A 22,601-nucleotide genomic window follows, 5' to 3' on the forward strand; every position below is an offset into this window, starting at 1 on the left:
GGAATCACAGGGAGCCCTTGAGTGAGTGGACAGAGCCGTGAGGCTGGGTTGCTGACCTGGCCTGGGCTGGAGGCAGCGAGCAGGTCCAGCGATGCCAGTCGTCCCAGGGGCTGCACCGCCACCTGCTGAGCGGCTGGGGCAGTCCTGGGTCCTAAGCTGCGGGACTCACGCGCGGGGCCAGGCGCGGCCCGCAGCAAGTGGGAAGGAGTGACACGGCAGGGGGTGAGCAGGTGAGCACAGGCTCCTTGCTCCCAGGCGCGCCCGCCCTTCCCGCCAGGGAGTTGAGTGCCCGAGTAAACACCAGACGCGGTGTGCACGGTGTATCCACGGAGAGACAAAGCCAGGGCGGGGCGGGGGCGCCGCCCGCGAAGCCAGGGCGGGGGCGCGGGGTGCAGATTAGTCTCCCCTGGCGCGGGCTGCCCCACAGCCCGGGAGCCCCGGGCCCAGCCCGCGGACAGGTGGAGCGGGGGCGGGGCGGCGGCCGGGCGGGTCCCGCCCCGGGGGTGGGGCCGGGCGGGGCGGGCGGGGCGGGGCCGCGCTATGCAAATGTCGCCCACGGGCGGCCAATTGCCGGCGCTCCCCGCGCGGCTCCGAGCGCCCCGTCCCGCCGGCGGCCGCGAGACCAGAGCGAGCGAGCGAGCGAGCGAACGGCCGCGGTCCGGCGAGCCCCGAGTGCAGCACAGGGCCAGGGCGCGTCGCGAGGAGCGGCGCAGCCCAGCGCGGCCGCCCGGCCCCAGTTCAGCAAGCAGGCGAGCACCACCGGGCCGAGCCAAGCGCAGCTCCCCTAAGCCTAGCGCGCGCCGTCGCCCGCGCCCCGCGCCGGGGAATGCGCCCTCGGCGCGCCGGCCAGGGGGCGCCCGCAGCCCACCCGGGGGGAGGCGGCCCCGAGCGCCCCTGAGCCTTCCCATGGCCCGGGCTGGGGCCCGGGGCCTCGGCTGCTGACGCGCCCGAAGCCCACAGAACCCGTTAAAACCCGGGCCGCGGCGTCGACCCCGGCTCAGGCACAGCGGCGAGAGGGCGCGGGCAGGGCCATGGCCCCGGGGGGCCGCTAGCGCCGGCCGGCCCAACCGGGAGCCGCTCTGCCGCCGCCCCCGCCGCCCGGGAGCCCAGGCCCCGCCGCCGCGGAGGAGGTGAGTGCGGCGGGAACCGGGAGGGAGCGGGCAGGGTGTCGGGCCACCCCGCGATCCCTCTGGGACCTGGGGCATTGCAACTCTGCGGAAGTGTCCGGGGCGCGGGGATCGGAGAGGCTGCGGGCTTCCCGAGGATGCAGGGGAGATAGGACTGGAGTGGGCGCCGTACCTGTCCGGGCTGCCTGTTCCCTTATCATCGGTGCGACATAGAGATGTATGGTTGGTGTGTCCTGCGGGGTCACCAGTGTGCAAAGCAACTTTTTAATCATAAGATTCTGAGTGGGTGGGTGCTCCCAAGCACCCCCCCACGTTCCTGGAGCGGATACCCCTTCTCCTGGGTCAGCTCTTTCCCACTAACGCCTCAGGCAGCGTTCTTCCCCTTAGGTGTGCCTGTTCTGCCTCAGTGTCCTGATCCAGATCATCTGCTGTAAGGGAAGCGCTGTACTGGCAGACCCCACGTGGAGGGTCCCCCAGATCAGCAAGGCAGGAGGACCTCCAGCCCTGAAGCTTTTCTCCGAACCCTGTGCTAGCCCCTTGACCCCCAGCTGCCAGCTTGGGTTTGCTTTTCCAGCAGGGAATCTTGCTTGAATTAGGGACCTGGTTGTGGGCTGTAGGTGAGGTAGGAGAGCCTGTTAAGCCCTCCCCTTTGGGCAGGCTGGGGCCCCAGTGGTGAAATGGGCAGGGGACACTAGGAGCTTGGTGGGCTCACCTAGAGCAAGTGGGACCAGAGAGTGTCAAGGTAGCCCAGGAGTGAGGCAGGGCTGGCAGGATGGGTCAGCTGGAGCTAAGGCTGAGGGGCTGGCTGCTTAAATAACTTACAGTTCTTGAGATAACTGTGTTGAGAACACCAGCCCATGAACACCTCGGGGAGGGGGATTACCTGAAGGCACTGGTGTGTCCACCCTGGAGCTGGGCCAGGTTGTGGGTTACAGTTCTCCTGAATTCACCCAGGTTGTTTCCCAGAAGCCCCTGTCCTAGTTGCAGAGACCGGGGAAACTGTATTCAGGGGTTGGGAGGCTCATCCCAGCCCAGGGAGTCGGATAGAGCTGGGGCCTTTTCTGAGGCTGCACAGGAAGTGTGCCTAAACCCATAGGGTAAGGTGTGCTGGAAGGCAAGGGCACCAGGCAAGCCTACCCCTGCTGCTGCCCCTCAGTTCTGAAGGAGCCAAGCCCGGAAGTGCTAGGGTTGGGGGAGAGAAGGCCAGCAGCCTAGCCTCAGTGCCCCCCATGCTCTGTCAGGCATACCTTGAGGGGGAGGATGAAACTGAGCCCAGGTGACCTTGACTGGGAAACCCCTGACCATGAAAGGGGGGTTTCAATCCCAGCTGTGGTGGTGTAGCTCTGCTTCCTGGTCCATGGGTGTTGGGGGAGGGGGAAGCCAAGGAGCCAGAAAGGATCTGTGGCCTGCTTGGGGGTAGAGGGGATATCTTAGGGCTGGGGTGCTGTTAATAATTCCATCCCGTGTTCCCCCGCAGCCCCTGCTCCTGCCTCCCTTCCATCCAGGCAGTTCTCAGCTCTGAGGAGCTAACCTCCCTTCTCTGAGGCAAGCTGCTCACTGCCCCCCACCCCCCACCTCACTCTAAGCCTGAGAGGTCTGGATCAGGCCAGACGGTTCGACCACCTAGCCCCCTGCACTACCCCCAAGTGCCTCCAGACCCCCTTGTCTGGCCGCCCCTTCTCTGCACCCCTTGCCAGCCCCAGCTCCTCGGTTCTTTGTTCGAACGTCTCTCCTCCGTCCCTCCCTCTCTCCTCCCTCTCTCCTCCTCCCTCCCGCCTGCCTCCCTCCCTTGCTCCCTCCCGCCAGGCTTCTTTCCTTCTTTCTCTGCTCTCCTCCTGGTGGGCTCCCAGGTGGCGGTGGCTGTTCCTTCTCTGTCCACCCACCTGGTTCGCCTGACTGGGGGCTTCTCTGAGGCCGAGGCTAAGTGGAATACATCTAGGGGCTGGCAGAGGGGAAGCAGCTGTGGAAGTGCCCTCCCCTTCCTTCTCTCTGTCCCTGTCTTCCTCTTCTTCCTTCCCTCTTCTCTTCTCTTTTCCATCCCTCATGCGGCCAAAGAGGGAGCCTGGACTTGGGTCTGAAGCCCCAGCAGACTTGATCATCCCCCATTCACTCCTTTAAAGGGCCAGGGCATTGTGAGAGGTCCCTGTAGGGGCCCAGTGGGGCAAACCCCTCCACCGTCCTGGATACCTTGGGGGCTCTAATGCTGTCCTTGGTGACCCTGCCCTTGTTACCACCACAACGGATGCAGAAGAAATGAGGTTATTGGGGTGGGGGTGGGGGATGTGAGTTAACCTGAGCCCCCTGATACATAGGATCAAAGGTTTCTGAGGGACCCAGACTGTATCTTGCCCTCCCCAAGCCAGGACAGTGTTCCCCAGCTTCCTTGAGCCCCACCCCACTAGCAGGTCAAGTTCTTGAGCAAACACATGCTTGTGAGGACATGTGTGGGCATGCAAGTGTGGACGTGTGTATATCCACAACTGTTAGTGGGGGCCTCCCAGGTGTATCGGAAGGTGATGGTGGCTGTACAGCCCTTTCTCCTACCTGCCCCCTCTCACCAGAGCCTGCTATTCAGTCAGCACCAGCTTTGTGCCCCAACAGACTGGGGGAGGGGCTGGTTCTGTTCTCCCCTCCCCCAGCCAGTCTCCCCAGGAGGGAGCTTCTGTGATGGGTGGGGGATCTTGAAGCAACTTGAGAGGTGTGTCAGGCACTCTGGAGAGGGTGTTCCCACAGAGGGCACCACCTGGGGAATGGGCCAGGAGGCCTGAAGCTGCACTTCCTGTCTGAAGAACCACCAGTGGTTTGCCCTGGTAGGAGAGGCAAGGGCTCCGGGGCTCCGGGGGAGGTGGGTCTAGGGAGGCCTCAGGGTCTGTTGAGTGGAGCCTGACAGATGTGGATCCTGGGCCTTGCCTCAGCATATGGCAGCCAGTGCAGGGGATTAACAGGCCACAATACCTGTCACCCTACTCCAGGGTCCTAGAAATGGGCCTAGGGTCTTGCCTCCCATGGGAAAAGAGAATAGACAGGGCAGACCTGGAGGATGGGGCTCACACTGTCATTCTTGGTGCCCCCACCCCCAGTGTATCTGGGTAGGGGGGGTTGGGAATTGGCGCTGGGTTTTGCCGGGAGGGAGCAATATGTTCTGACAACTGGTGCTGGGCTGCGTTTACCCAACAGCCAGCCTGCCTGGGGAGACAATATTTGAAAAACATAGTATCAAAACTTGGACCTGCTGGGATATGGGGGTTCTGAGGACACCGAGGTTGGCTCAGACCCCGCCCCAGGCCTGTTGGCCATCCCAGCTCCACTTTCTTTGCTCTCTAGAGGCAGAGCTGGAACTCACCTGGCAGCAAGTCCTTCTGTACATCTTACCTGGATCCCTCCTGCTGTGATTTCAGATTTTGCCTCCCCTTTTCTAGCTGCTGTCTCTCCCACTTTGGGCTGTCTGTGTGTGTCTCACTTATCCTCCACTCTCTCCCGTGCCTCTACCCCAGTAATCAGGTTCAATTTCCCTGTACTGGGAGGATAGGTTTGGCTGGAGCAGGCAGGACTGGATCCATCTCTTCCTCCAATCCTTGAGGTGGGCGAGGGAAGGAGCAGCCCATTTGGTTGGGGGTGGGCACAAAAGAGAGAGCCTGCTGGGAACTGGAGGGGACTGTAAGATTGCCTGTTTCAGCAGGACCCTGTGAATGGAATTCAGGATGCTGGGGCGGGGGGCATTGTTTGAGTCTCCAGTGGCCCCTGTTAGCTCTGGTGACCCCAGGCTGCACCTGGTTGTTTGGTCTTCAGGCCCATTGGCTACACCTTCCCAGACAAAGGCAGGTACAAAAAAGTATCTCAAGTTTGCACACTGGGGCTTTCATGGTCCCAGGCTGAGGGTGTGAGCAAGGAGAGTTGGTAGGGGAGGATGCCCCTATCTGCCTTATACATTTTGATCTTGGTTCCCCCTTCCCAGGTGTCCAGACAGCCGAGCCTGCTTCCTGGGCCCTAGGCCCCTCCCACAATGCCTGTTGCTGGTCTTCTCCTTTGGGCTTCCCTACTGACTGGGGCCTGGCCAGCCACCCCCACCCAGGACCACCTCCCAGCCACGCCCCGGGTCCGGCTCTCATTCAAAGGTAAGAGGCTGCCTTGCCCTGGCATCCTCATCCTCTGTCCACAGAGCTTGGCCCGATGCTGAGGAGACAGGGAAGACAAGGCAAAAAAGACATATTGTGCAGCCACATGGGTCACCCTGGTTGTGTGGGTGGGGAGGGGAAGGACAATGGTAACTTGCCAGGAAAGGCTGGAGAACGGGCCACGTAGACATTTCAGAGAAGTCTCTCGAGTCTGGGCCCCTTCTGGAGGCAGAATGTGGGGTCTCAGGCTGGGTGGCCTAGGGTCTGCAGAGTGCCTTCCTCTGTGTGATAGATAATTGGGGAGAGAGAGATGCCACTTCCTCCAAACTTGTGGAAGCCCTTCCTTGCCACAGCTCTGTGTCTGGTCCTGCCCTGGATGGTCCCTGGGGTGGAAGGGCAGATAGTCAGGCGGACACTGAGGCCTCAGGAAGCTGCAGAGGCAGGACCTACTCTGCTGGGGTGTGGATCTCTAGATGGGAGAGGTTCCCAGGAATCAGGGAGGGTGCTGTTGGCTGTGAGGGGAGGGCAGGCTACCTGGCGAGTTCAAGGAGAACACATGATAAGAGACAGGTCTGAGCTCCTGAGATCCCCAATGAACACGTTGCTTTGGAAGTCACTGGAAGGTTTTAATGATGGGTTGGGGTCTGCAGAGTGAGAGGTTCCCCAGCTTCATTGCCTTTGTACCTCACCCACTGGCAGTGAATACACATGGCACACACTCAGGGTGTCCAAATGGCTCACTCACGAGCCACTTCCTCAAAGGTCTGTGTGATCAGAAGATTCTCCCCTCCGCCTGGGAAAAGGGGTGGCAGCCATGCTGGGATCTGGGGGATCTGGGGTCACTGCTGAGTTCTCCTCTGGCCCAAGGTCACTGTGTCCAGTGGGCTGCCCTGGGTGGGGCCCACTCAGCCCTGGCTGGCCAGATTTCCGGGCACACATATTGGGGTGAAAGGCTGGGCTGACTTTTCCTTCCTCAGGTTTGGCCGAGATCCAGCCTCCACCTCACCATGTTCCCACGTCCCCATGTCCCCATCAGAGCCCCTCCCTTGTCCTTATCCCACCATGTGAGTCGATGGGGGGAATGAGGAGTGCATTTCTGAAGATGCACCTGGAAGAAGTCCAGTGTGGGGCCTGTGGAATGGGCTGAGGGTGATGCTTTTGGTTGTAAGAGGACCCCTTGCCCCCAGGCCTGGGAAGGGGAGAGATTTATTCTGCCGTTACCTCCATGCTTCCCTGGTGGATTTCCTTAGAGCAGATTAATAAATCTTGAAGGGGCCTGGCCCCCCCCTCACTCCCTTCCCAGCCCAGGGTGCCGGCAGGGGGAGCAGAGCATCCCCTCCCCCCACCAGGGCAAGGGGGGTGGGGGCTTGTCTTCATACCTCTGGGACCCTAGAACCCAGACATACACCCTGGGTAGTATTTTTGTCATCACCCTGGAGACCTATGAGGGGAAGCAAGAGAGATAAGACTTAGGGAGTTCCTCTATATGCTCCTTTTAAACCTTCTTAGACCTCCAGAGACAAAGGGCCAAAGACTTTTGTTCCTGTTTTCCAGAGAGAGAAACCGAGGCTCAGGCAAGGGCAGGGCCAAGGTCGGGCAGGAGGCAGAGGCGAGGCCAGAAATAGAACCCTGGTGTCCTGGCGTTGCTGACGCCCACATTGGTCAGGTCGATTCCTTCTCAATTAGCTCTGAAGCCGACACCCGCAGTGACTAAAAGCCCAGCTTGCTGGCAGCCAGCCTATGGTGCTGACTGCTGTGGCAGCCTGGGGTGGGGCCATAGGGTGCCTGGGGCCACCCTATCCCAGGTCTCTGTGCCCTCACGCACACAGGCTTCCCGGCCCTGGATGACTTTCCCCATTCCCCACTTACCTCATGTCCTAGTTGTATGCTTAGAAATCACTTAATTTAGCAGATACTTGAGTCCCTACTCTGTGCCAGGCCCCCATGCTGAGTACCAAGGGGTCTACAGTGAACAAGTCTCAATCAGAGTGGCTGAAAAGATAATGGACATCCAGTTGGTCAGTGCCACCTGGGAAGCCAGCGCTTACTGTGCACCAGGCCCTATGTATCCACCCCCCATGCTGGACCGTCTCAGCACAGTCATGTACACAAAGTGGCCCTTGGTGAAGAGTAGGTCCTCACTAAGCATTTACAGAGAATGGATACCATCGGCCATAGAAACTGGGATCTCACAGCCAGGCCAGGGACTAGAAAAGGGGTGGGGGGGTGGGTGAGGGCTTCTTCTCCCAGGCATACCTGAGGTTCATAGAGAGGGTTGCTCTCAGAAGCGCTGGTGGTCACTTTGGCTCTGTGCCTCAGTTTCTCCTTCTGTGCCTTGCCTGGATATAGCAGTTGGCATACCAGGCCCCAGGGACTCAACCTAGGCCCTCCCCCCACCCCCCGACCCCCGCCCTTGGTCTTGCTGCAGTTGGGAGGTGCTAGTTCCGGCCTGGTTGGGCCAGACCCTCCTGAGCCGGAGGTGCTGGCACGAGGGGCCACACTGCCCAGGGCAGCTAAAGGAACAAAGGCAGGAACTGGACCAGGCTTGTGCTTGCTGCCTGTGCATTTGCCTGGGCACCCCAGCCAGGCCAAAAGCTGAGAAAGTGTAAGGGAGAAGGGGCCCAAGGTTCAGTTAGAGTCCAGGTAGGGGGGGCTCCTATGGCCCATCTCCTGAGCTTCCATTAGCAACACAGCCAAGGTCAGGCAGAAGTGAGGGGTCAAGTGGGGAAGATTTCCAGGAGAGATGAGGTGTCCTCTGAGAGCTCATGGATGCTTGGGACCAGAGAGCCTGGACAGCAGGACCCTTTCCTCCACCCATCCTTGTCTGGAGTCCCCTTAACCCCAGAGTCCCTGGCCAAGCCTAGGAGAAAAAGCTTTCCCTTCCCCCATCCTGAGATGACCCAAGCCAGGGGGCACCACCTCCCTCTGCAGCAGGGAGGTGTGAGTGCCCTGCCAGGTCCTTTGTTCAGCTTGGGGAATGTTTACTTTATCCCAGGAAGCCACCCCCACAATATGCAGCTGCCTACTGCCTGGGCTGGCTTTGGCCAGGACACGGGGGCCAAGAGGTGTTTGGTGGAGGAAAAGGGTCCTTCCTGTGATGACATGAGGTGGCTGGGCTACTGGGGAAACCAAGGCAGGAGTAGGGAGATAGAGCAGAAGAGTCAGGAAAGATGAAAATAATAGAAGTAACAGTAGGTACCCATGATGATAACCATGTGGTGGTGTCTCCAAGGCCTGAGAGGGGTCTCCATGGGTTTTCTGTGAGGTTTCCTGTCACTCAGCAACAGCAGAGCCTGGCTCTGTCTGATGTCTGAGCTTGTCTCAGGACCGAGAGAGTGAAGGGTGGATTGGGGGAAGCAGGTATAGCCCTCTTCCATGAGCTAGGGACAGGGCTCCAGGATCCTGCAGTGCTGGCCTTAGCCTTCCCAGCCTCATTTCCTAAGGAGAGGGTTGAGGTTGCACTGGGCAGGCTTCTCATACCCTCTGCTTACAGAAGCAACAGCACTTGGGTTTGCTTATTTCCTGTAAATCCAGCCCTCCGTCATCCCAGTCCACTACTGATCAGAGTCCCCTAGGAAGCTGTCTCCTTTTGGAGAAGGAAAACAAGGGTCCAGGAGAGGAAAGGGCTCCTGTGTTCAGAGTAGCCCTGGAGTTTGGATCTTCTCTAATTCCAGGCATAACTGGCTTGCTCTGTGGGGAACGACACTCTGTAGGTGGAGGGTGAGTGGGTAGGTGCTGGTCACTGCCTATGCACCCACCCCAGCCCAGCCTCTGAGCCTCTGGGGCTAATGGCCCAGAATAGTGCCACTACTTACGTCATCTGCATGTGGCATCAGAGAACCAGAGTGGCCAGGTCTCCTTGTTAGGAAATGATGAGATTGGAGGTTAGGAGAGGTCATAGCCCGTTTACTTCACCCAAGGGGGGGATGAAGAGTGGGTGAATATGGGTTCAGGTGGAAGTGCCTTTAGCCCTGATGGAGCATTGCCCCACCCCCAGGCCTGACTGCACAGTGAGGAGTGGGGGATGTGCCCTTGCCTCCCCAGGGGCTCCCTGGCCAGCCAAAGGAGGCTAGGAGATTCAGAACACAGAAGAGGAGGTGTTGGGGAGAGGCCAGAGGTGGCACCAGGGAACTGGGTAGAGGTCAGGTGTTTCTGATAGCTACAGTGGGATTTGGAGCTAGCAAACTGGGGAGGGGCCGGTATTCCAGATGAGCCAGGAGGAGGGAGGTAGGAAGACCCAAAGCGTGAACTTGAGCCCAGATTCCTGCATTTAGGATCTCAGTTTTCCAGGAAATGGGAACTGCCTTACTCCTGAGAGGGGACTTGGAAGTGGCCACTTCGGGAGTTGGGAGGTCCTGGAGGCTGGCTGCCCCTCAGCTGGCCAGCAATTGGCGCGTGGAGACAATGGAGCAGGTCCTGGTACTTGCTGAGAACCTGTCTCAGGCCCAGCCTGAGTCAGCCAGTTCAGGGCTGGGGGCCTTCAGCTGTGGTCCTTCCAGGTCCAGCCAAGCCTCAAACGGGACCGTCACTAGCTGGGCCTCAGCAGCACAGGCCTTGTCTCTGGTTCCCTGGCATGACGCCCGCCCCTCCCTCTCTGGCTCCAGCTTCCCTTGGCACTGAGTGAGGAGCTGGTGCATGCTCAAGGAGTAAATCATGTTCCTTGGCAGCCCCCGCTGCTTCGTAATCGTAAAGAATTTAAAGAGAAACCGCCAAGATAAAAATCTCATTCTGGCCCATAAAGGTATCTTTCACTCTGTGGCTTTGGAGGCAGTGGCCTTAGAGTGGGCTCCTGGTTGTCTGCACCGTATGTATGCACCTCCAACCCTGTGACCCCTCCAGGGGTGGCGGGGGGCCCAGAGGTTGTCTTCAGAGCCATGGGTACTTGGCCCCTGACCCCTGGGAGACCTCCAGCTCCTTCCATGGGACTTAAATTTGGTAGAATTTGAAGGTGGTGGTGGTTGAGAGGGCTGTCCCTGAAGGCAGACAAGCCTGCCTTCTACCTTTGTCAGCTGTGTGACCTCCGGCAGGTGGCTTAGCCTCTCCAGGACGTGGCTCCCCCTGTGTAAGGTGGGGACCACAGTGGCTCAGTGCAGGCAGCATCCTGAAGGCTTAGGCTGCTTTGCTTGCATCCTGGCCGTGGATAGATCTTGAGTAGTGAGCCTCTCTGTGTCCCTGCTGCATTGTCTGTAAAGTGGGGATAAGAATGGTTTTGGCCTCACTGGGAGGCCTCACGTGGGAGGATTAACTTTGTGAATGCAGTTATGGCTCCTGTGAAGGAAGTCTCGGGACTTCCTAACTAGGAGCTATGCTGAGGGTGGCAGAGGGGTGAGGGCTGGTCCTGGGGGAGGCCCAAGGAGTTCTGCACTACTTCACCTCTCCCTCGAGATTTCTAACCTTCAGTGAAGGTGACAGTGTTTGGAAAGGACTGCAGAAGGTACCCTGAGCCCTGTTCTGGGAGTGGGGTCAGGCAGAAATAGGATGCCACTATCATGGGCATCTGGTCAGGCTTCCCGGAGGAGGCTGCATCTCAACAGGGTCAGGGAGACTGTGGGAGGGAAGAGCAGGAAGCAGAGGTGAGGTGTGGGGGAAGGGCAAGATACTGGATGGAGTCCTGCTCTTGCTGCTTTGACATAGTGTTTGTACTTGTTCCTTGTGGTTTTTAAGCTCTTTGTTCCTCATGGCAAAGGCACCAAATACATATGGTGAGGAAAATCCAATGAGAGAGGTGCACTGGGTAGGGCATGCCTTGGAGGGAGCTCCCCACACTGAGATGAGCTCCCCACTCTGTTTGGGACCCATGAGCAGCCACAGTGACCCCTCTCTGAGCACTGTTATGGCTCCTACAGCTTGTGTTAGGGGTGACTGGACCCCTTGCTCACTTGGGCATCTGTACCACTGGGCTGAGAGCGTGGTTGCCTGGCCTGGCCTGGTACTGTCCTGGGAATTTGAGCCCCGTCTCAAGGGAGCCCTTGGAGTTTTGGAGAAGCAGAGAAGATTCCTGCTGCATTTTTCTTAGAAATAGCAAGAGGGCCTTTGCCAGAGGCCTGGATGCCAGAAGGCTCCGGTCTGAATCCAAAGCTCAGCTCACGTGGGTGCCTGAGCTTGGCAGGCCTGTAGCCACCACTTCCCACCCAGCCACCGCTCCACCCCTCCCCCACTACGGCTCTCCCCCCTCAACATACCCCAGGCTGTTTAGCAGTCTCAGGGAGGGTGGAGGCCTCCTGGGTTCCAGACCCTGACCACTGGTCCTGACCCAGCAGCGAATGGGCCTGGGTGGTGGCTGCTGGCCTAGGATCCAGGAGGCCTGCCTGTGGGGGAGGGAGGCCTCAGCTAGGCTGACTTGTGGCGTTCTCACCGGGGCTGCTGGCAAGTACGGGTATCTGCTGCATCTCTGTAGGGCAGGGACAGCCCCAAAGCAACAGGCCCCTCCAGGGACCAGGAAGTCTTTGGGGTGTGAGGCCTCAGCTCCAGATCCCCCTTCCCCCACTCTTCTTCCTTCCTTCCTCCCTCCCCCCGTCCCCCCCCTTGCCTCCACCCCTCCCATCCCCACCCTGACCCCCTCCTTGGCTTCCTACCCGGACGTGCTCTTTCCTCTGAGGTCTCTGCACCCAGCCAAGAGCCATGTTTCTTTCCACTTAGGGCTTGGTGCTGATGCTCTCATTTCCCTCCAAGGGCAGCGTCCACTGCCTGTGGACTTGCCGGTCGGCCAGCATGGTGGGTCCCTTTGGGTCAGACGCTACAACTGGCTGAGGAACAACTAGAACTCAGGGGCCCTGTGGGCTCCTGCAACACCCAGGGGGCCTCTGCCCAGGGCGGCCTGTGCTATCGCTGTCGCTGTCGTTTGTTTTGTTTAACACCCTCCTGTCCCAGCACCAGGCTTGTGTGGAGAACTCACTGCCTTCCTGGACTGGTGACCAGCTGAGTCCTGTTTGGTCTCCCAATTCTGTCCTATTGCATCCCCTAAGGCTGACCCTAAGTACACATCTGTCTGTTCAATGCCTCAGTTTCCCCATCTGAATGTTGGGAAGGAGACTGAGACTGTCCGGACATCCTGGGACTCTCTGGGTGGGTGACATGAAGGGCTTGTAGGGAACCCAGGAGTCCAAGGAGGGCAACAGAGGTGGGGGCTGGGTGCAGGGCAGGGGGAGGGTCTTGACACCCACTAGCCTGTCAGTCCCATCCTGGCCTGTCCGTCTGGTTGATTTATCGGAGTAAATGAGCCATGGAGAGTTTGTTGTCTTTTGCAGTCACAGGGAGGAGGTGGCGGGGGAGGGGGGGAAGGAGTGGGGGGTTTCCGGGCTAGGTCTGGAATGTGGGAGGCGGGGTGGGCCCCTGAGGCCAGTGGAGCTGGAGGCCCGATCCACTCTCCCCACCTGAGAAATGGATCAGTGCGACCCCTCCCCACAGGGCCAACTGTCTTCCCAACCCCCTTCATGCTTCTTGGGGCACATTCCTGTGTGAGCTGCTTGCCTGGCCCAGGCTGCTGTCTCCTACCCCGTGCACAGGGGCTGCCTGGTCCCTGCAGGCCAGCTTTGCCCCTGCACTGTGTCCTTTCCAAACAGGGTAGAGCTCTGAGCTCTGCCTGGCTGGTAAATGCCCGAAGGTGTCCTCGTAGGCATCTGCACATGCTGTTAAGGGTCCTCCTGGCTCCGTCACCAGCCCAGACCCAGATGATCAGGTGCCATGGGGGTGGGCAGGGATCACTGGAGCACCTAGGCTAGAGAGCTCCCTACCTGCTGGGACAAAACAGTCGAAAGTTATTGGACATCCTCGTGGGAGAGAGGTGTAGAACCCTGGGTTTCCAGCCAGCGTGTGTGCCAGGGTATGACCCTGCTGCGTCTTCCCTCCTGGCTTTTCCTGGGTCAGGTTGAGCTGTGCCCCCAGCCTGTCCTCTCCTGGGCGGAGTAGGCGGGCACTGGGGCGGAACGGGCGTGGGAATAGCATGGCTGAGCCTGCTGGCCCCAGGCTCCAGCCCTCAGCCCCCAGCCCCCAGCCCCCAAAATGGGAGGGAAGCCTACAGTGGAGCTTTAGCCCAGCTGAGTGGCTCCAGCTTGGCTCTGGCTTGGTGTTTACTGAAGAGCTGGGATGTTTACAGTAGCCCTTAAGAGGGGCCCCCTAGTTCCAGAGGATTTCCCAACTTGAGGGTCCCACTGGGGCTCTTCAGACTTCACCACCTTCCCACACCCCTGGGGTAGCATTTCAGAGTATAGGGACTGCAGCCATCCCTACCCTCACCAGGACTGGGCCAGTGTCACAGCACCTGTCCCTCTGCCCTCCACCCTGGTCTTGTGTCCCTTTCCCCTGGAGGAGCCGACATTCCCAGGAAGTGGCTGCTCTAAATGGTGAAATACGGTAACTGGGTCCCTAGTTCAGACTTTTAAATTAAATTCAATCAGAGCAGTTATTGAATATAAACACACCGAGTCATTTACATGTTAATTATGTTGAATGGACTACAAGGCCATAATTAGTTGCTAATTGGGTGAGAGCGGCTGTAATTGGTTTTGTTGGCACCGACCTGGCTCACCTGCCTGGGGGGAAGGGGGGGCGAGTGTGGATGGCTCCTGGGGAGGCCTCTGGGTGTCCAATATGGAAAGCCTGGCTCAGGATTGGGTTGGAGGGGACAGATATTAAGGGGTTTGGGGCCAGAGGAACTGGAACCTACCCCCCAGGGAAGAGGCAGCTTAAACCCTGGGTCTGGTTTCTAGGGATTCCCATTCAGAACATTCCCCGGATAGAAAAGGGACTGAGACAGCAATCCCCTGGATCAGCTGTGACAGTCTCCCCTGTCCAGCTCCATGTGGGACCTGACCCTGAACTAATGGTAAATGCCCAAGAGAGTCCATGGGAGCACAAGACAGATGTCATCCTGGTATATATCCCTGCAGATGCTGGGGCCCTGAGTTGGCCTGGCCAGTGTTTAGGTTTTGGCTTTGGGGTATTAATGAGGTGGGTGTGCTAAGCGGGGGGGGGGGGGGGGGGGGGGGGGGCGGGGGGGTAGTGAGGAGGAGGGAAGGTGCATGGAAAGGCTTCAGGGGCTGCCCTGCCCCCAGCTCAGTCTGGCTGGGGCTCCCAGGGTTGTAAGGCTGCGGCCAGGGACTGAGGCCTTCCGGCTGGCCGCTCATTAAAAGAGGATTAGGCTGGGAGCCAGGGGGCCAGCCCAGCCCCCAGGCCTTCCTCTGGGGCCCCTCACAGCTTTGGGGGGGTCATAAGGGGCTAGGGGCCACCCCTCCCTAGAGCCCCCTGGGGCATCCAGTAGGGACTGTCTAGGCCCTGCCACTCCTGCCGCCAGTGCTGACATCTCGTCCACCTCAGTTTCGTTCCTTGGAAGGGCAGGAGGATAAAGCACTGACAGAGACCCTGGCCAGCACCCCCACCTCTCACCCCCAACCTCATTTTTCTTTAGCTCAGGGATTAGGGCTGCTCTGGCCCACATGAGGTCAGAGGTCAGGGCTGGGCTTCAGGAACCCTCTATCACCCCCAGTACTCAAGCACAGCCAGGGGAGGTGACACTGTCAGTCAGGACCTGCTGCTTTGTGAGGCTGTAACCAAGGGGGCGGGGTACCACCTCCACTCCAGGACCCCCTTTTTACAGCAGCCCCTGCCTCACTGACAACAGAGCCCGTGTCCTAGAGACGGGCAGCAGGGGTCGGCAGCAGGGGTCAGGGCCGCCCACTTGGGGTCTTCGGGTGAGGGCTGCAGACACACCTCCTTAGTGCTGTCCACACCCACCACATCCTTTAAAGTGAGGCATCGGCTGCTTCCAGCAGGGAGGAAACAGAGACCCCCAAGGCTAAACCCCTATGGACTAAGAATGTTCCTGCCTCTGGACGTTTGCCAGGCCATTCTGGGCCAGGACCTTGAGTGTCTAATGGCCATGGGGAAGTTCTAGAGGCTGGGAACGACTGCGGAAATGAGGTGTCTGATGCCAGAAAAGGCTCTTCCTTCCCAATGACGGGAAAAGCCTTCCCGGATGTCGCCCCACCCGACCTGTGCCCAGCCTGGGTGAGGGTATGGGGGTGGGGTGCCCTTCCCAGGAGGCATTATCTGGGCACACCATACTCTCTCCCCAAGGTCAAAGCTTATCCAGACTTGAGTTCTGACATCCACAGAACCTTTGATTGTGCCCCAGCCCTCCCTCAGTAGTGCCATGGAGATGGGGGAGAGGTGACACTCCTGCTATCAGAGCTGGGCCTGGGATAAGTGGAGCAGAGGGGAGGACAGGCCTGAGGACATGGCAAGGCCAGGTCAACACCGACCCCCACAACAGATGCCCCCTTGGACCCCCAGTTCCCCTTGGCCCAAGTCTCTGCTCCTTAGTGGGGCTGGGGGCCAGGAGGATCTAGCCCTGCTGATGCTACAGGTGTCAGAGCAGGAAACCCAGGACTACTGGCCCACTTCCTGCTCTGTCCCAGGCTTCTTGGAAGAATGAAGGCCTCCAGCTCCTTTGCCCTATGGCAGGTTAGAGAAGGGGGACAGGATACTAGTTTCACTTCTCACCCTATGTCTTGAGGTGAGCACCACTCTCCTCTGGGCCTCAGTCTTCCCATCTGGAGTTGGGGTACAGGGCTGTCATGGGGACTTTTGTTTTAATTCTTTCCTACAATCTGACATGAGTGAGATGAGCACTGCAGCCATGGACTGCTATGTCCACAGCCCTATACCCAGTTTACTCCGGGGACCTGGAAAAGTCATCCTTCTCCACCTCAGTTTTCCTTTCTGTAAGCTGGGTTTAGATGGATGATTCAGGGTTTAACTCTGCTCCTGAGTTGGGGGTGGGGTGGAGACAGGCTAGAGTTAGGGGAAGGCTGGGGCTGAGTCAACAGGAAGCCCCTTCCTGCCCCATGGCCTTCTCTGCTCCTCACCCAGCACTAGGAAATGGTATAGCCGGGATGTCCTCCAAGAGATGGTGACATCTGGGAGCCAGCTTGCATGGGGAAAGAACTTGGGACCACATCCCATTCTCCTGTCCCCACCAAGGCAGAGACACCCCATGAAAGATGGTGGGGGGGAAGTCCCAAGAAATACTCTGCTGTCAGCATTTCCCGGAATTCGAAGCAAGACCCTTACCTTCAGGGATCACCTTGAGTGTCAGTATTAGGAGGGCTCAAGAGATGGTCTAGATAGGAAAATGAGGACAGAGTGCCTTGACTGGGGTCATGAAGCCCACGCCAAAGTCAAAGATTCCTGACCTTTGGTCCCACCTCTTTCCCACCCCACATGGCCTCATGGGGGCTCCCCCTCAAAGTTTCCACAGTGACCAAAACATCATGTCCTGTGACAACAGAGCCATTGACGTCATATCCCATGGCCACTGGGAGGGGTCCCTGGGGTCCTGAGTCACATGCTCTGTTGACGGAGGGAGAGTTACCTTCAGGCCTTGCCCTCCCAGTGGGTAGTGCTCACCACCAGGACTGGCTTTGCCTGGGCCTGCATCTCCTTTAGCCCCAAGGACCATGGACCTGGGTGGGAATCCTATCCCTATGCGCTTGGTCCTGTCACTTCTCTTCTCTGTCCCTTGCTGTGCTCATCTGTAAATCAGATGTTGTCAGCTCAGGGTTTTGCACATAATAGGTGCTTGATGAGTAAATGGGAGGCTCCCTCCAGCCCCACCTCCACCCAGGGGTTAGGGAGCAGGGACTGCAGGTTTAGGAGGAAGGATGTCAGATCACAGGGAGTCTCCTGCTCCCCATGTAGGTCTGCTGAATGAATGGTCTCTCCCCTGCCTTTTTCACAGAAGGGGATGGAGCCTGGAGTGCTGGGGCTCTGAGTTGTGGAGGGTTACTTGGACTTGGGGCTTGGGTACTGGATCACAGAAGGGGGTTCCAAATTACAGAGACCCAAGACTGGGCAGGGATGGAGGGTAGATGTCCCTGGGGCTAGGTATTTGGAGCTTACTCTACCCTAGGTAGGGAAAAGTAGGTACACACTTGAACCCCTGCCTCCCTCTCCTCCATTGCCCCCCAAATGCCCCCTAACCCAGTAGAACGGGTAAGGGTACAACAAAGACCGTGCCCCCAGCCAGGGTATAAATAACCCCTGGCGGGCTGTCCCAGCCTGGGGGGGCTCCGCTGGCAGCCCCACTTCCTCTCTGGCTGCTTCCTGGCCCTGGGGGTGGGGGAGTGTTTACTTTCCTGTTGTCACTATGGCTGGGTGGCCAGGCAGGGGACTCCAAGTGGCCCAACAACAGGTGCAGGACAGGTGCCCAGGCTGCCCTGCCTAGGACTTCAGAGGCACCGCCGGACAGGCGGGTGAAGCCGTAGCCAGGCAGGGATCGGCCCTTTGATCCCTTGGCGTCCCTGCGTCCCAGCGGTTGGCCAAGGTCATCACCTGTATTCTCTCATTGCCACATAGAGCCGGGCAGGGCAAGGCCTTTGCTTGCCCCCCCCCCCCAGTCCCTCAGATGTAATTCTGGGTCTGCTGTGGGAGTCCCCTGGCTCCCAGCCCACTTCCCACGCCCATCTCAGCACATCCTGGAGCTCCCGTCTGAAGCTGCTCTCAGGCACAGCCCCTCCAGCTCCACTTCAGGGTCCTAGCACACAGCAAGGGTCATGGTCAGCCAGCCAGTCAGAGACAGCTGCCTGAGTCAAGGTCGACTTTGACTGATGGGATGAGGCCACCTGCTGGTCCCATCTTCAGATGGCATCTAGGGCCTCGGATCTCAGCTGTTCTCCCTTTCCAGAACTCCCCCTTGATTGCCTCACCTAGGAAATGGGTTACCAGCTGTGATGTGAGAAGATAGTATATGTATGATCGCCTTCATGAGTGCCTCATCTGGTGCAGGACATGTGTGTGCACACGTGCGTGCCTGGGCCACGTGCACACATGCATGTGCTCTTTCTGTGTGCCGCCATCTCAAGCCTCCTGTGCTGGTGAATATTCGTCACCTTCACTATAATCTTTCCTCTCCTGCTGAGCTAAAAATAGCTGGGAGTGGGTGGAGGAGGGGCTTGACAAGAAGACCCCTTGGCTCTCCCCATCCCAGAGGAAGGTTCCCAAGTTTTCTAGAGTCCTGTGTTTGTCATTGGCCTGTCACTGGCCAAGTTCCTTCCTGTCCTTCATCCCTAGAAATGAGGACTTTCCCCCAGCAGTCTGGGGATGGGAGGGCCACGGCTGCCAGACTCATGCAGAAGAGAAATGAAGGACTCAACGGGACCCTGCCCCCAGGCTTGGGACACTAGTGCTAGGGGGAGGGCTTCTTTCCCAGGAAAGACTATTCCTGGCTGGTTCAAAGTGGCCTGAAAATTCCACCTGCAGCAGCCCAGTGGGATCTGGGGGAAGCCCAAGTTCTGTTGGACAGTATAGCTCCAGCAGGGCTTTTCAGTGTCCTGGCTAACCAGCTTCAGACAAGGTGGGGACCATGGTGTGTGTCAGCTTGGCCTTCTGTCTGGTGGGCAGCTGGGGTGAGGACAGGGCATCCCAATCTGTGCCAGAGTCTGCAGGCTGTCCTGGATGCACCTGCCCCCCACCCCCAACGCCCCCAGCTCGTTAACCCTTTTAGGCCCCTGTGGAAAGCAGGCCCCACCCTGAGTGTGGGAGCATTAACCCCCAGCTGAGCAAAGACTCTTTGATGCTATCACGTGCCCTGGTCCACGCCCACTGGCTTTCATTGGGACCCAGAGACTGGCTGGGACTGCCCATGAGTCAGGGCTTTAGCTCTGGGTGTGGCTCTTTCGCTGGCCTGCCCACCTGTCCCACTTTCTCCTCTCAGCATCTCAGGGACTAGAGAGGGAGCTCCGTAAGCTCTAGAGGGGAAGCTAGGGGTTTAAGACGATTGTGTGGTAGGGGTCCCCCCCCCATCAAAGGGGACATGTCTGGCTGGTCCCCAAGGATCCTAACTGCTGCCCTGACCTCCACCCACAGAACTTAAGGCCACAGGCACTGCCCACTTCTTCAACTTCCTGCTCAACACAACCGACTACCGAATCCTGCTCAAAGACGAGGACCATGACCGCATGTACGTGGGCAGCAAAGACTATGTGCTGTCCCTGGACCTCCATGACATCAACCGCGAGCCCCTCATTGTAAGGGCCAGCCCCGGTGCCAGGTTGGGGGGATGAGGAACATGGGGCCCCAGGGCTGCACCCTCTGATCCCTGTCTCTGGCAGATCCACTGGGCGGCTTCCCCACAGCGCATTGAGGAGTGCGTGCTCTCAGGCAAGGATGGCAATGTGAGTGCAGAGAGGTCTACAGGTGGCATGGGGGGGCGTGGGGGCAGGTGACCTCAGGGAGGTAGTGGGGCCAGGAAGGCATCTGGGCACCTCCTTGGCTTTCCCTCTGGCCCCAGGGTGAGTGCGGGAACTTCGTCAGGCTCATCCAGCCCTGGAACCGAACACACCTGTATGTGTGTGGGACCGGCGCCTACAACCCCATGTGCACCTATGTAAACCGTGGCCGCCGTGCCCAGGTAAGCCGTGCCCACCCTGGCCCTGTGCTGCCCCATTAGTGGCCATGTGCCAGGGTTCTGATGGGAGGATGAGCTTGAGCCCCAGCCCTACTACTTTCCAGCCCTGTGACCTTGGGTGAGTGACTTCTTTCACTTCTCAGAGCCTCGGTTTCCTCACCTGAAGATGGGGCTAATAGCTGCCTTTCTCACAGATCGGTGTGAGGAGGAGGCAGTGAGCTAACGCTCCCAAGGCTCTTAGCACTGTGCCTGGCATATAGTAAGCGCTCGCTCCATACGTGCAACAGTTCTCCTGGCTGTGCCTGTGGACCGTGCCCCTGCAGCCAAGCCAGAGGGCCTGGCAGGGCCTCGGCATCAGGAGGCTGGACACCTGGGTCAGCTTCTGCCACACGGCCCGGGGGAGAGCTGCCCCTTCCCCAGCTCTGCCCCACCCTGCCCGCTTCTGCCTTTTTCCATTTCCATGTGGGCATGTATGTAAGCTGGTGTGACCTTGTAGGACAATTGTGAGAGTGATTGGACTTAGGGACACGTGTGTGCAGGTGCTCGACAAGCTGTGTGTATGTGTGCACGCACAGGCACATATGTGTACTCTGGGGGTCCGGGTGCTCGCGTGTGTTCCTGGCACGTGTGGTGTGAGAGGCTGGCAGCCCGGGCCCGCTCCCCCAGCCCCTGCCACCCCTGGCTCTAACCCCTGTTCCTCATCTTCTCAGGCCACGCCCTGGACCCAGATGCAGGTGGTCAAAGGCCGAGGCAGCAGAGCCACGGATGGTGCCCTCCGCCCGACGCCCACAGCCCCACGCCAGGTGGGACTCATCCCTCCAGGCCCTTGCCGGGCAGCACTGCCTCTGAACTGAACTCACCCTGGGCCTGGCCTTCCAGCCAGGAACCTGCACCCCAGGCCAGTCTCCCCAGGGTCTTCCCTGTACTCTGGGAACCCCATCCCACTCCTTCCCTGGCAGTGCCCTCAGGCTCTGAAGGCATTCCCAGCTGGATTCATGTCAGCCTCAGTGAGCCCCTACAGGCAAGAGATCATGAAGGACCAGGTAGGGAAGACAGCCTGAGGACAGCAATGCCTCAGCCCTCAACATATGTGTGTAGACGTACATGAGCATCTGCCAACATACGCTTGGGCACGTGTTGTGCATTCTCAAACTCACACCTTAGGTAGCATCCAGAGTCAGAACATGCCACGTGTATGCAGTCTGCCATATTACTCTCAGGTGTCCATGCCCCATGCCTCCGTGGGTCGTGGGTTGACACAGGTGTCCCACATACTCCCATGCTTGGGACTCTGCTCCCTTGGGGTGGAAGGGACAGAACTGTCTGTCCACTAGTCACAACTCAGGACTGGGCTGGGGGGCCTGGGGCTGGGCAGGGGCGGGCAGGGGGGCAGGGGCTGCCAGTGAATGATAGAGCAAGTGGTCACTTGAGCAGGTGTGTCTGTGACGGGGAGTGCTGAAAAGTGGGGCCGTTCAGACTGCACGTGTGCCCAGGGTGTGAGCGGTGGGTTCCGTGTGCTGACAGTGATGTGTGCCAAGCTGTGTGTGCAGCCCCATGCGTGCAGAAAGTCATGTGTGCAGAGTGTAACTGGAAGCGGGCCTGTGTACACCTTCCCATCACCATCCCTGCCACCTGCTGCCACCTCCTTCCTGCCTCTGTGCCTCTCTCTTTTCCCTCCCTTCGTCCCACGAGCTCATCCTGGTCCCAGTGCCTTCAACAGCCTTTCTCCTAGCATCTTCAGGGCTGGGCTGGGAGCCATGGGGGGCTTTGTGAATCCCATGTGGTCTGGGCTGGACCCCTCAACTCCTTGCCCACTGTGGAGACATGGGGAACTGGGGGCTCTGTTGAGGGGCAGAGGAAAGGCTATGGCCTATTATTCTGTCCTGAGGACCACAGGTAGGACATAAAGCCTGGTGACACGGTACCCTCAAAGCCTTCTGGCCTGGTGAGACCTGGCAACAAAGGTCAGGACCAAAGGCCTTTGGTCAGTACCTCCTGCCCTGGTCAGGCGGTCAGCCTCATCTTGGCCGAGGACAGGCAGCCACAGCTCAGGTCAAGCCCAAGGGGGCCCTGACCAGAGTCATCCTGAACCAGTTGGCATGGAGGGGCTTCAGCCCCTGATTCCCAGGTCTTATCTGAGACCAGGAAGTAGCTCCCTTGGAACGTGCAGCGTGGCCCTGCCCTGGGAGATCTGGCTGGACAGTTAAAACACAAGGATATCTGGGGAGTGAAGGGGTGGCTTCAGGGTGTCCCTCGGGGCCTGCTCTCACCCTGGGAGCCTGATGACCCTTGCCCTCCCCAGCTGTGGGACCAGCTTGGACCATGCTGAGCTCCCCTCTGCCCTGCAGGATTACATCTTCTACCTGGAGCCCGAGAGACTCGAGTCAGGGAAGGGCAAGTGTCCGTACGACCCCAAGCTGGACACGGCCTCAGCCCTCATCAGTGAGTGCCTCCACCCCACCCTGGTTCTACAGCCTAAGTGCGTGGCCTCTGCCTCTGGAATGGGGGTCATGGCACCAACACTTACCTCAGGGCAGAGACCATGACCATGCCATCCCTGAACCCTCCCATGGGGCCCCACCTGTCAGGGGGAGGGTTATAGACCAGACCCCAGTGTGAGCTGAGGGGTAGAGACTAGTGGTGTGAGCCTCTCTCCAGAGTGGGTACCCCCAGAAGGGGGCACAAGGGGGGCCAGATCCTACCCTAAAATAGTGTCCATGCAAAGGCCAGACCCCTCCCAGCCACAGGCCACCTAAGAGAGAAGAGAAGCTCGGTCTGTACTGGGAGAGGTATGAGGGGAGTGGTTCCCTATACATTCTTGGTTTGTCTGGGAGGCTGGGAGAGCCCCACAAGGAAGCGCGGATGGAGAGTCGTGGCCCTCTGACCAGCGGGGGGGGGGGGGGGGGGGGCAGGTTTGTGTCAGGTCTGGCCCAGGAGAGTTGGGAGAGTGTTCTC

The 22,601-nt window shown here is 59.2% G+C and overlaps 1 protein-coding gene across 3 annotated transcripts in view; it reads left to right on the top strand.

The window, feature by feature from the left end:
* The first annotated feature begins 994 nt into the window (after positions 1-994).
* Positions 995-22,601, top strand: part of SEMA3F (semaphorin 3F) — a 29,318-nt gene continuing 7,711 nt past the window's right edge. The window contains exons 1-7 of one of the 3 annotated variants that reach the window (XM_003982251.5): positions 995-1,130; positions 5,083-5,242; positions 19,106-19,266; positions 19,351-19,413; positions 19,530-19,649; positions 20,357-20,449; positions 21,995-22,088. In XM_003982251.5, coding sequence (XP_003982300.1) covers positions 5,131-5,242; positions 19,106-19,266; positions 19,351-19,413; positions 19,530-19,649; positions 20,357-20,449; positions 21,995-22,088 — 643 coding nt within the window. In that variant the 5' untranslated portion in view covers positions 995-1,130; positions 5,083-5,130. Of the gene's footprint in view, positions 1,131-4,685; positions 4,708-5,082; positions 5,243-19,105; positions 19,267-19,350; positions 19,414-19,529; positions 19,650-20,356; positions 20,450-21,994; positions 22,089-22,601 lie in introns of those variants that run through there. The other 2 variants (XM_019821873.3, XM_006928792.4) reach the window with 2 other exon arrangements.

The sequence above is a fragment of the Felis catus genome, chromosome A2 (assembly GCF_018350175.1).
Source record: "Felis catus isolate Fca126 chromosome A2, F.catus_Fca126_mat1.0, whole genome shotgun sequence".
Lineage (NCBI taxonomy): Eukaryota > Metazoa > Chordata > Mammalia > Carnivora > Felidae > Felis > Felis catus.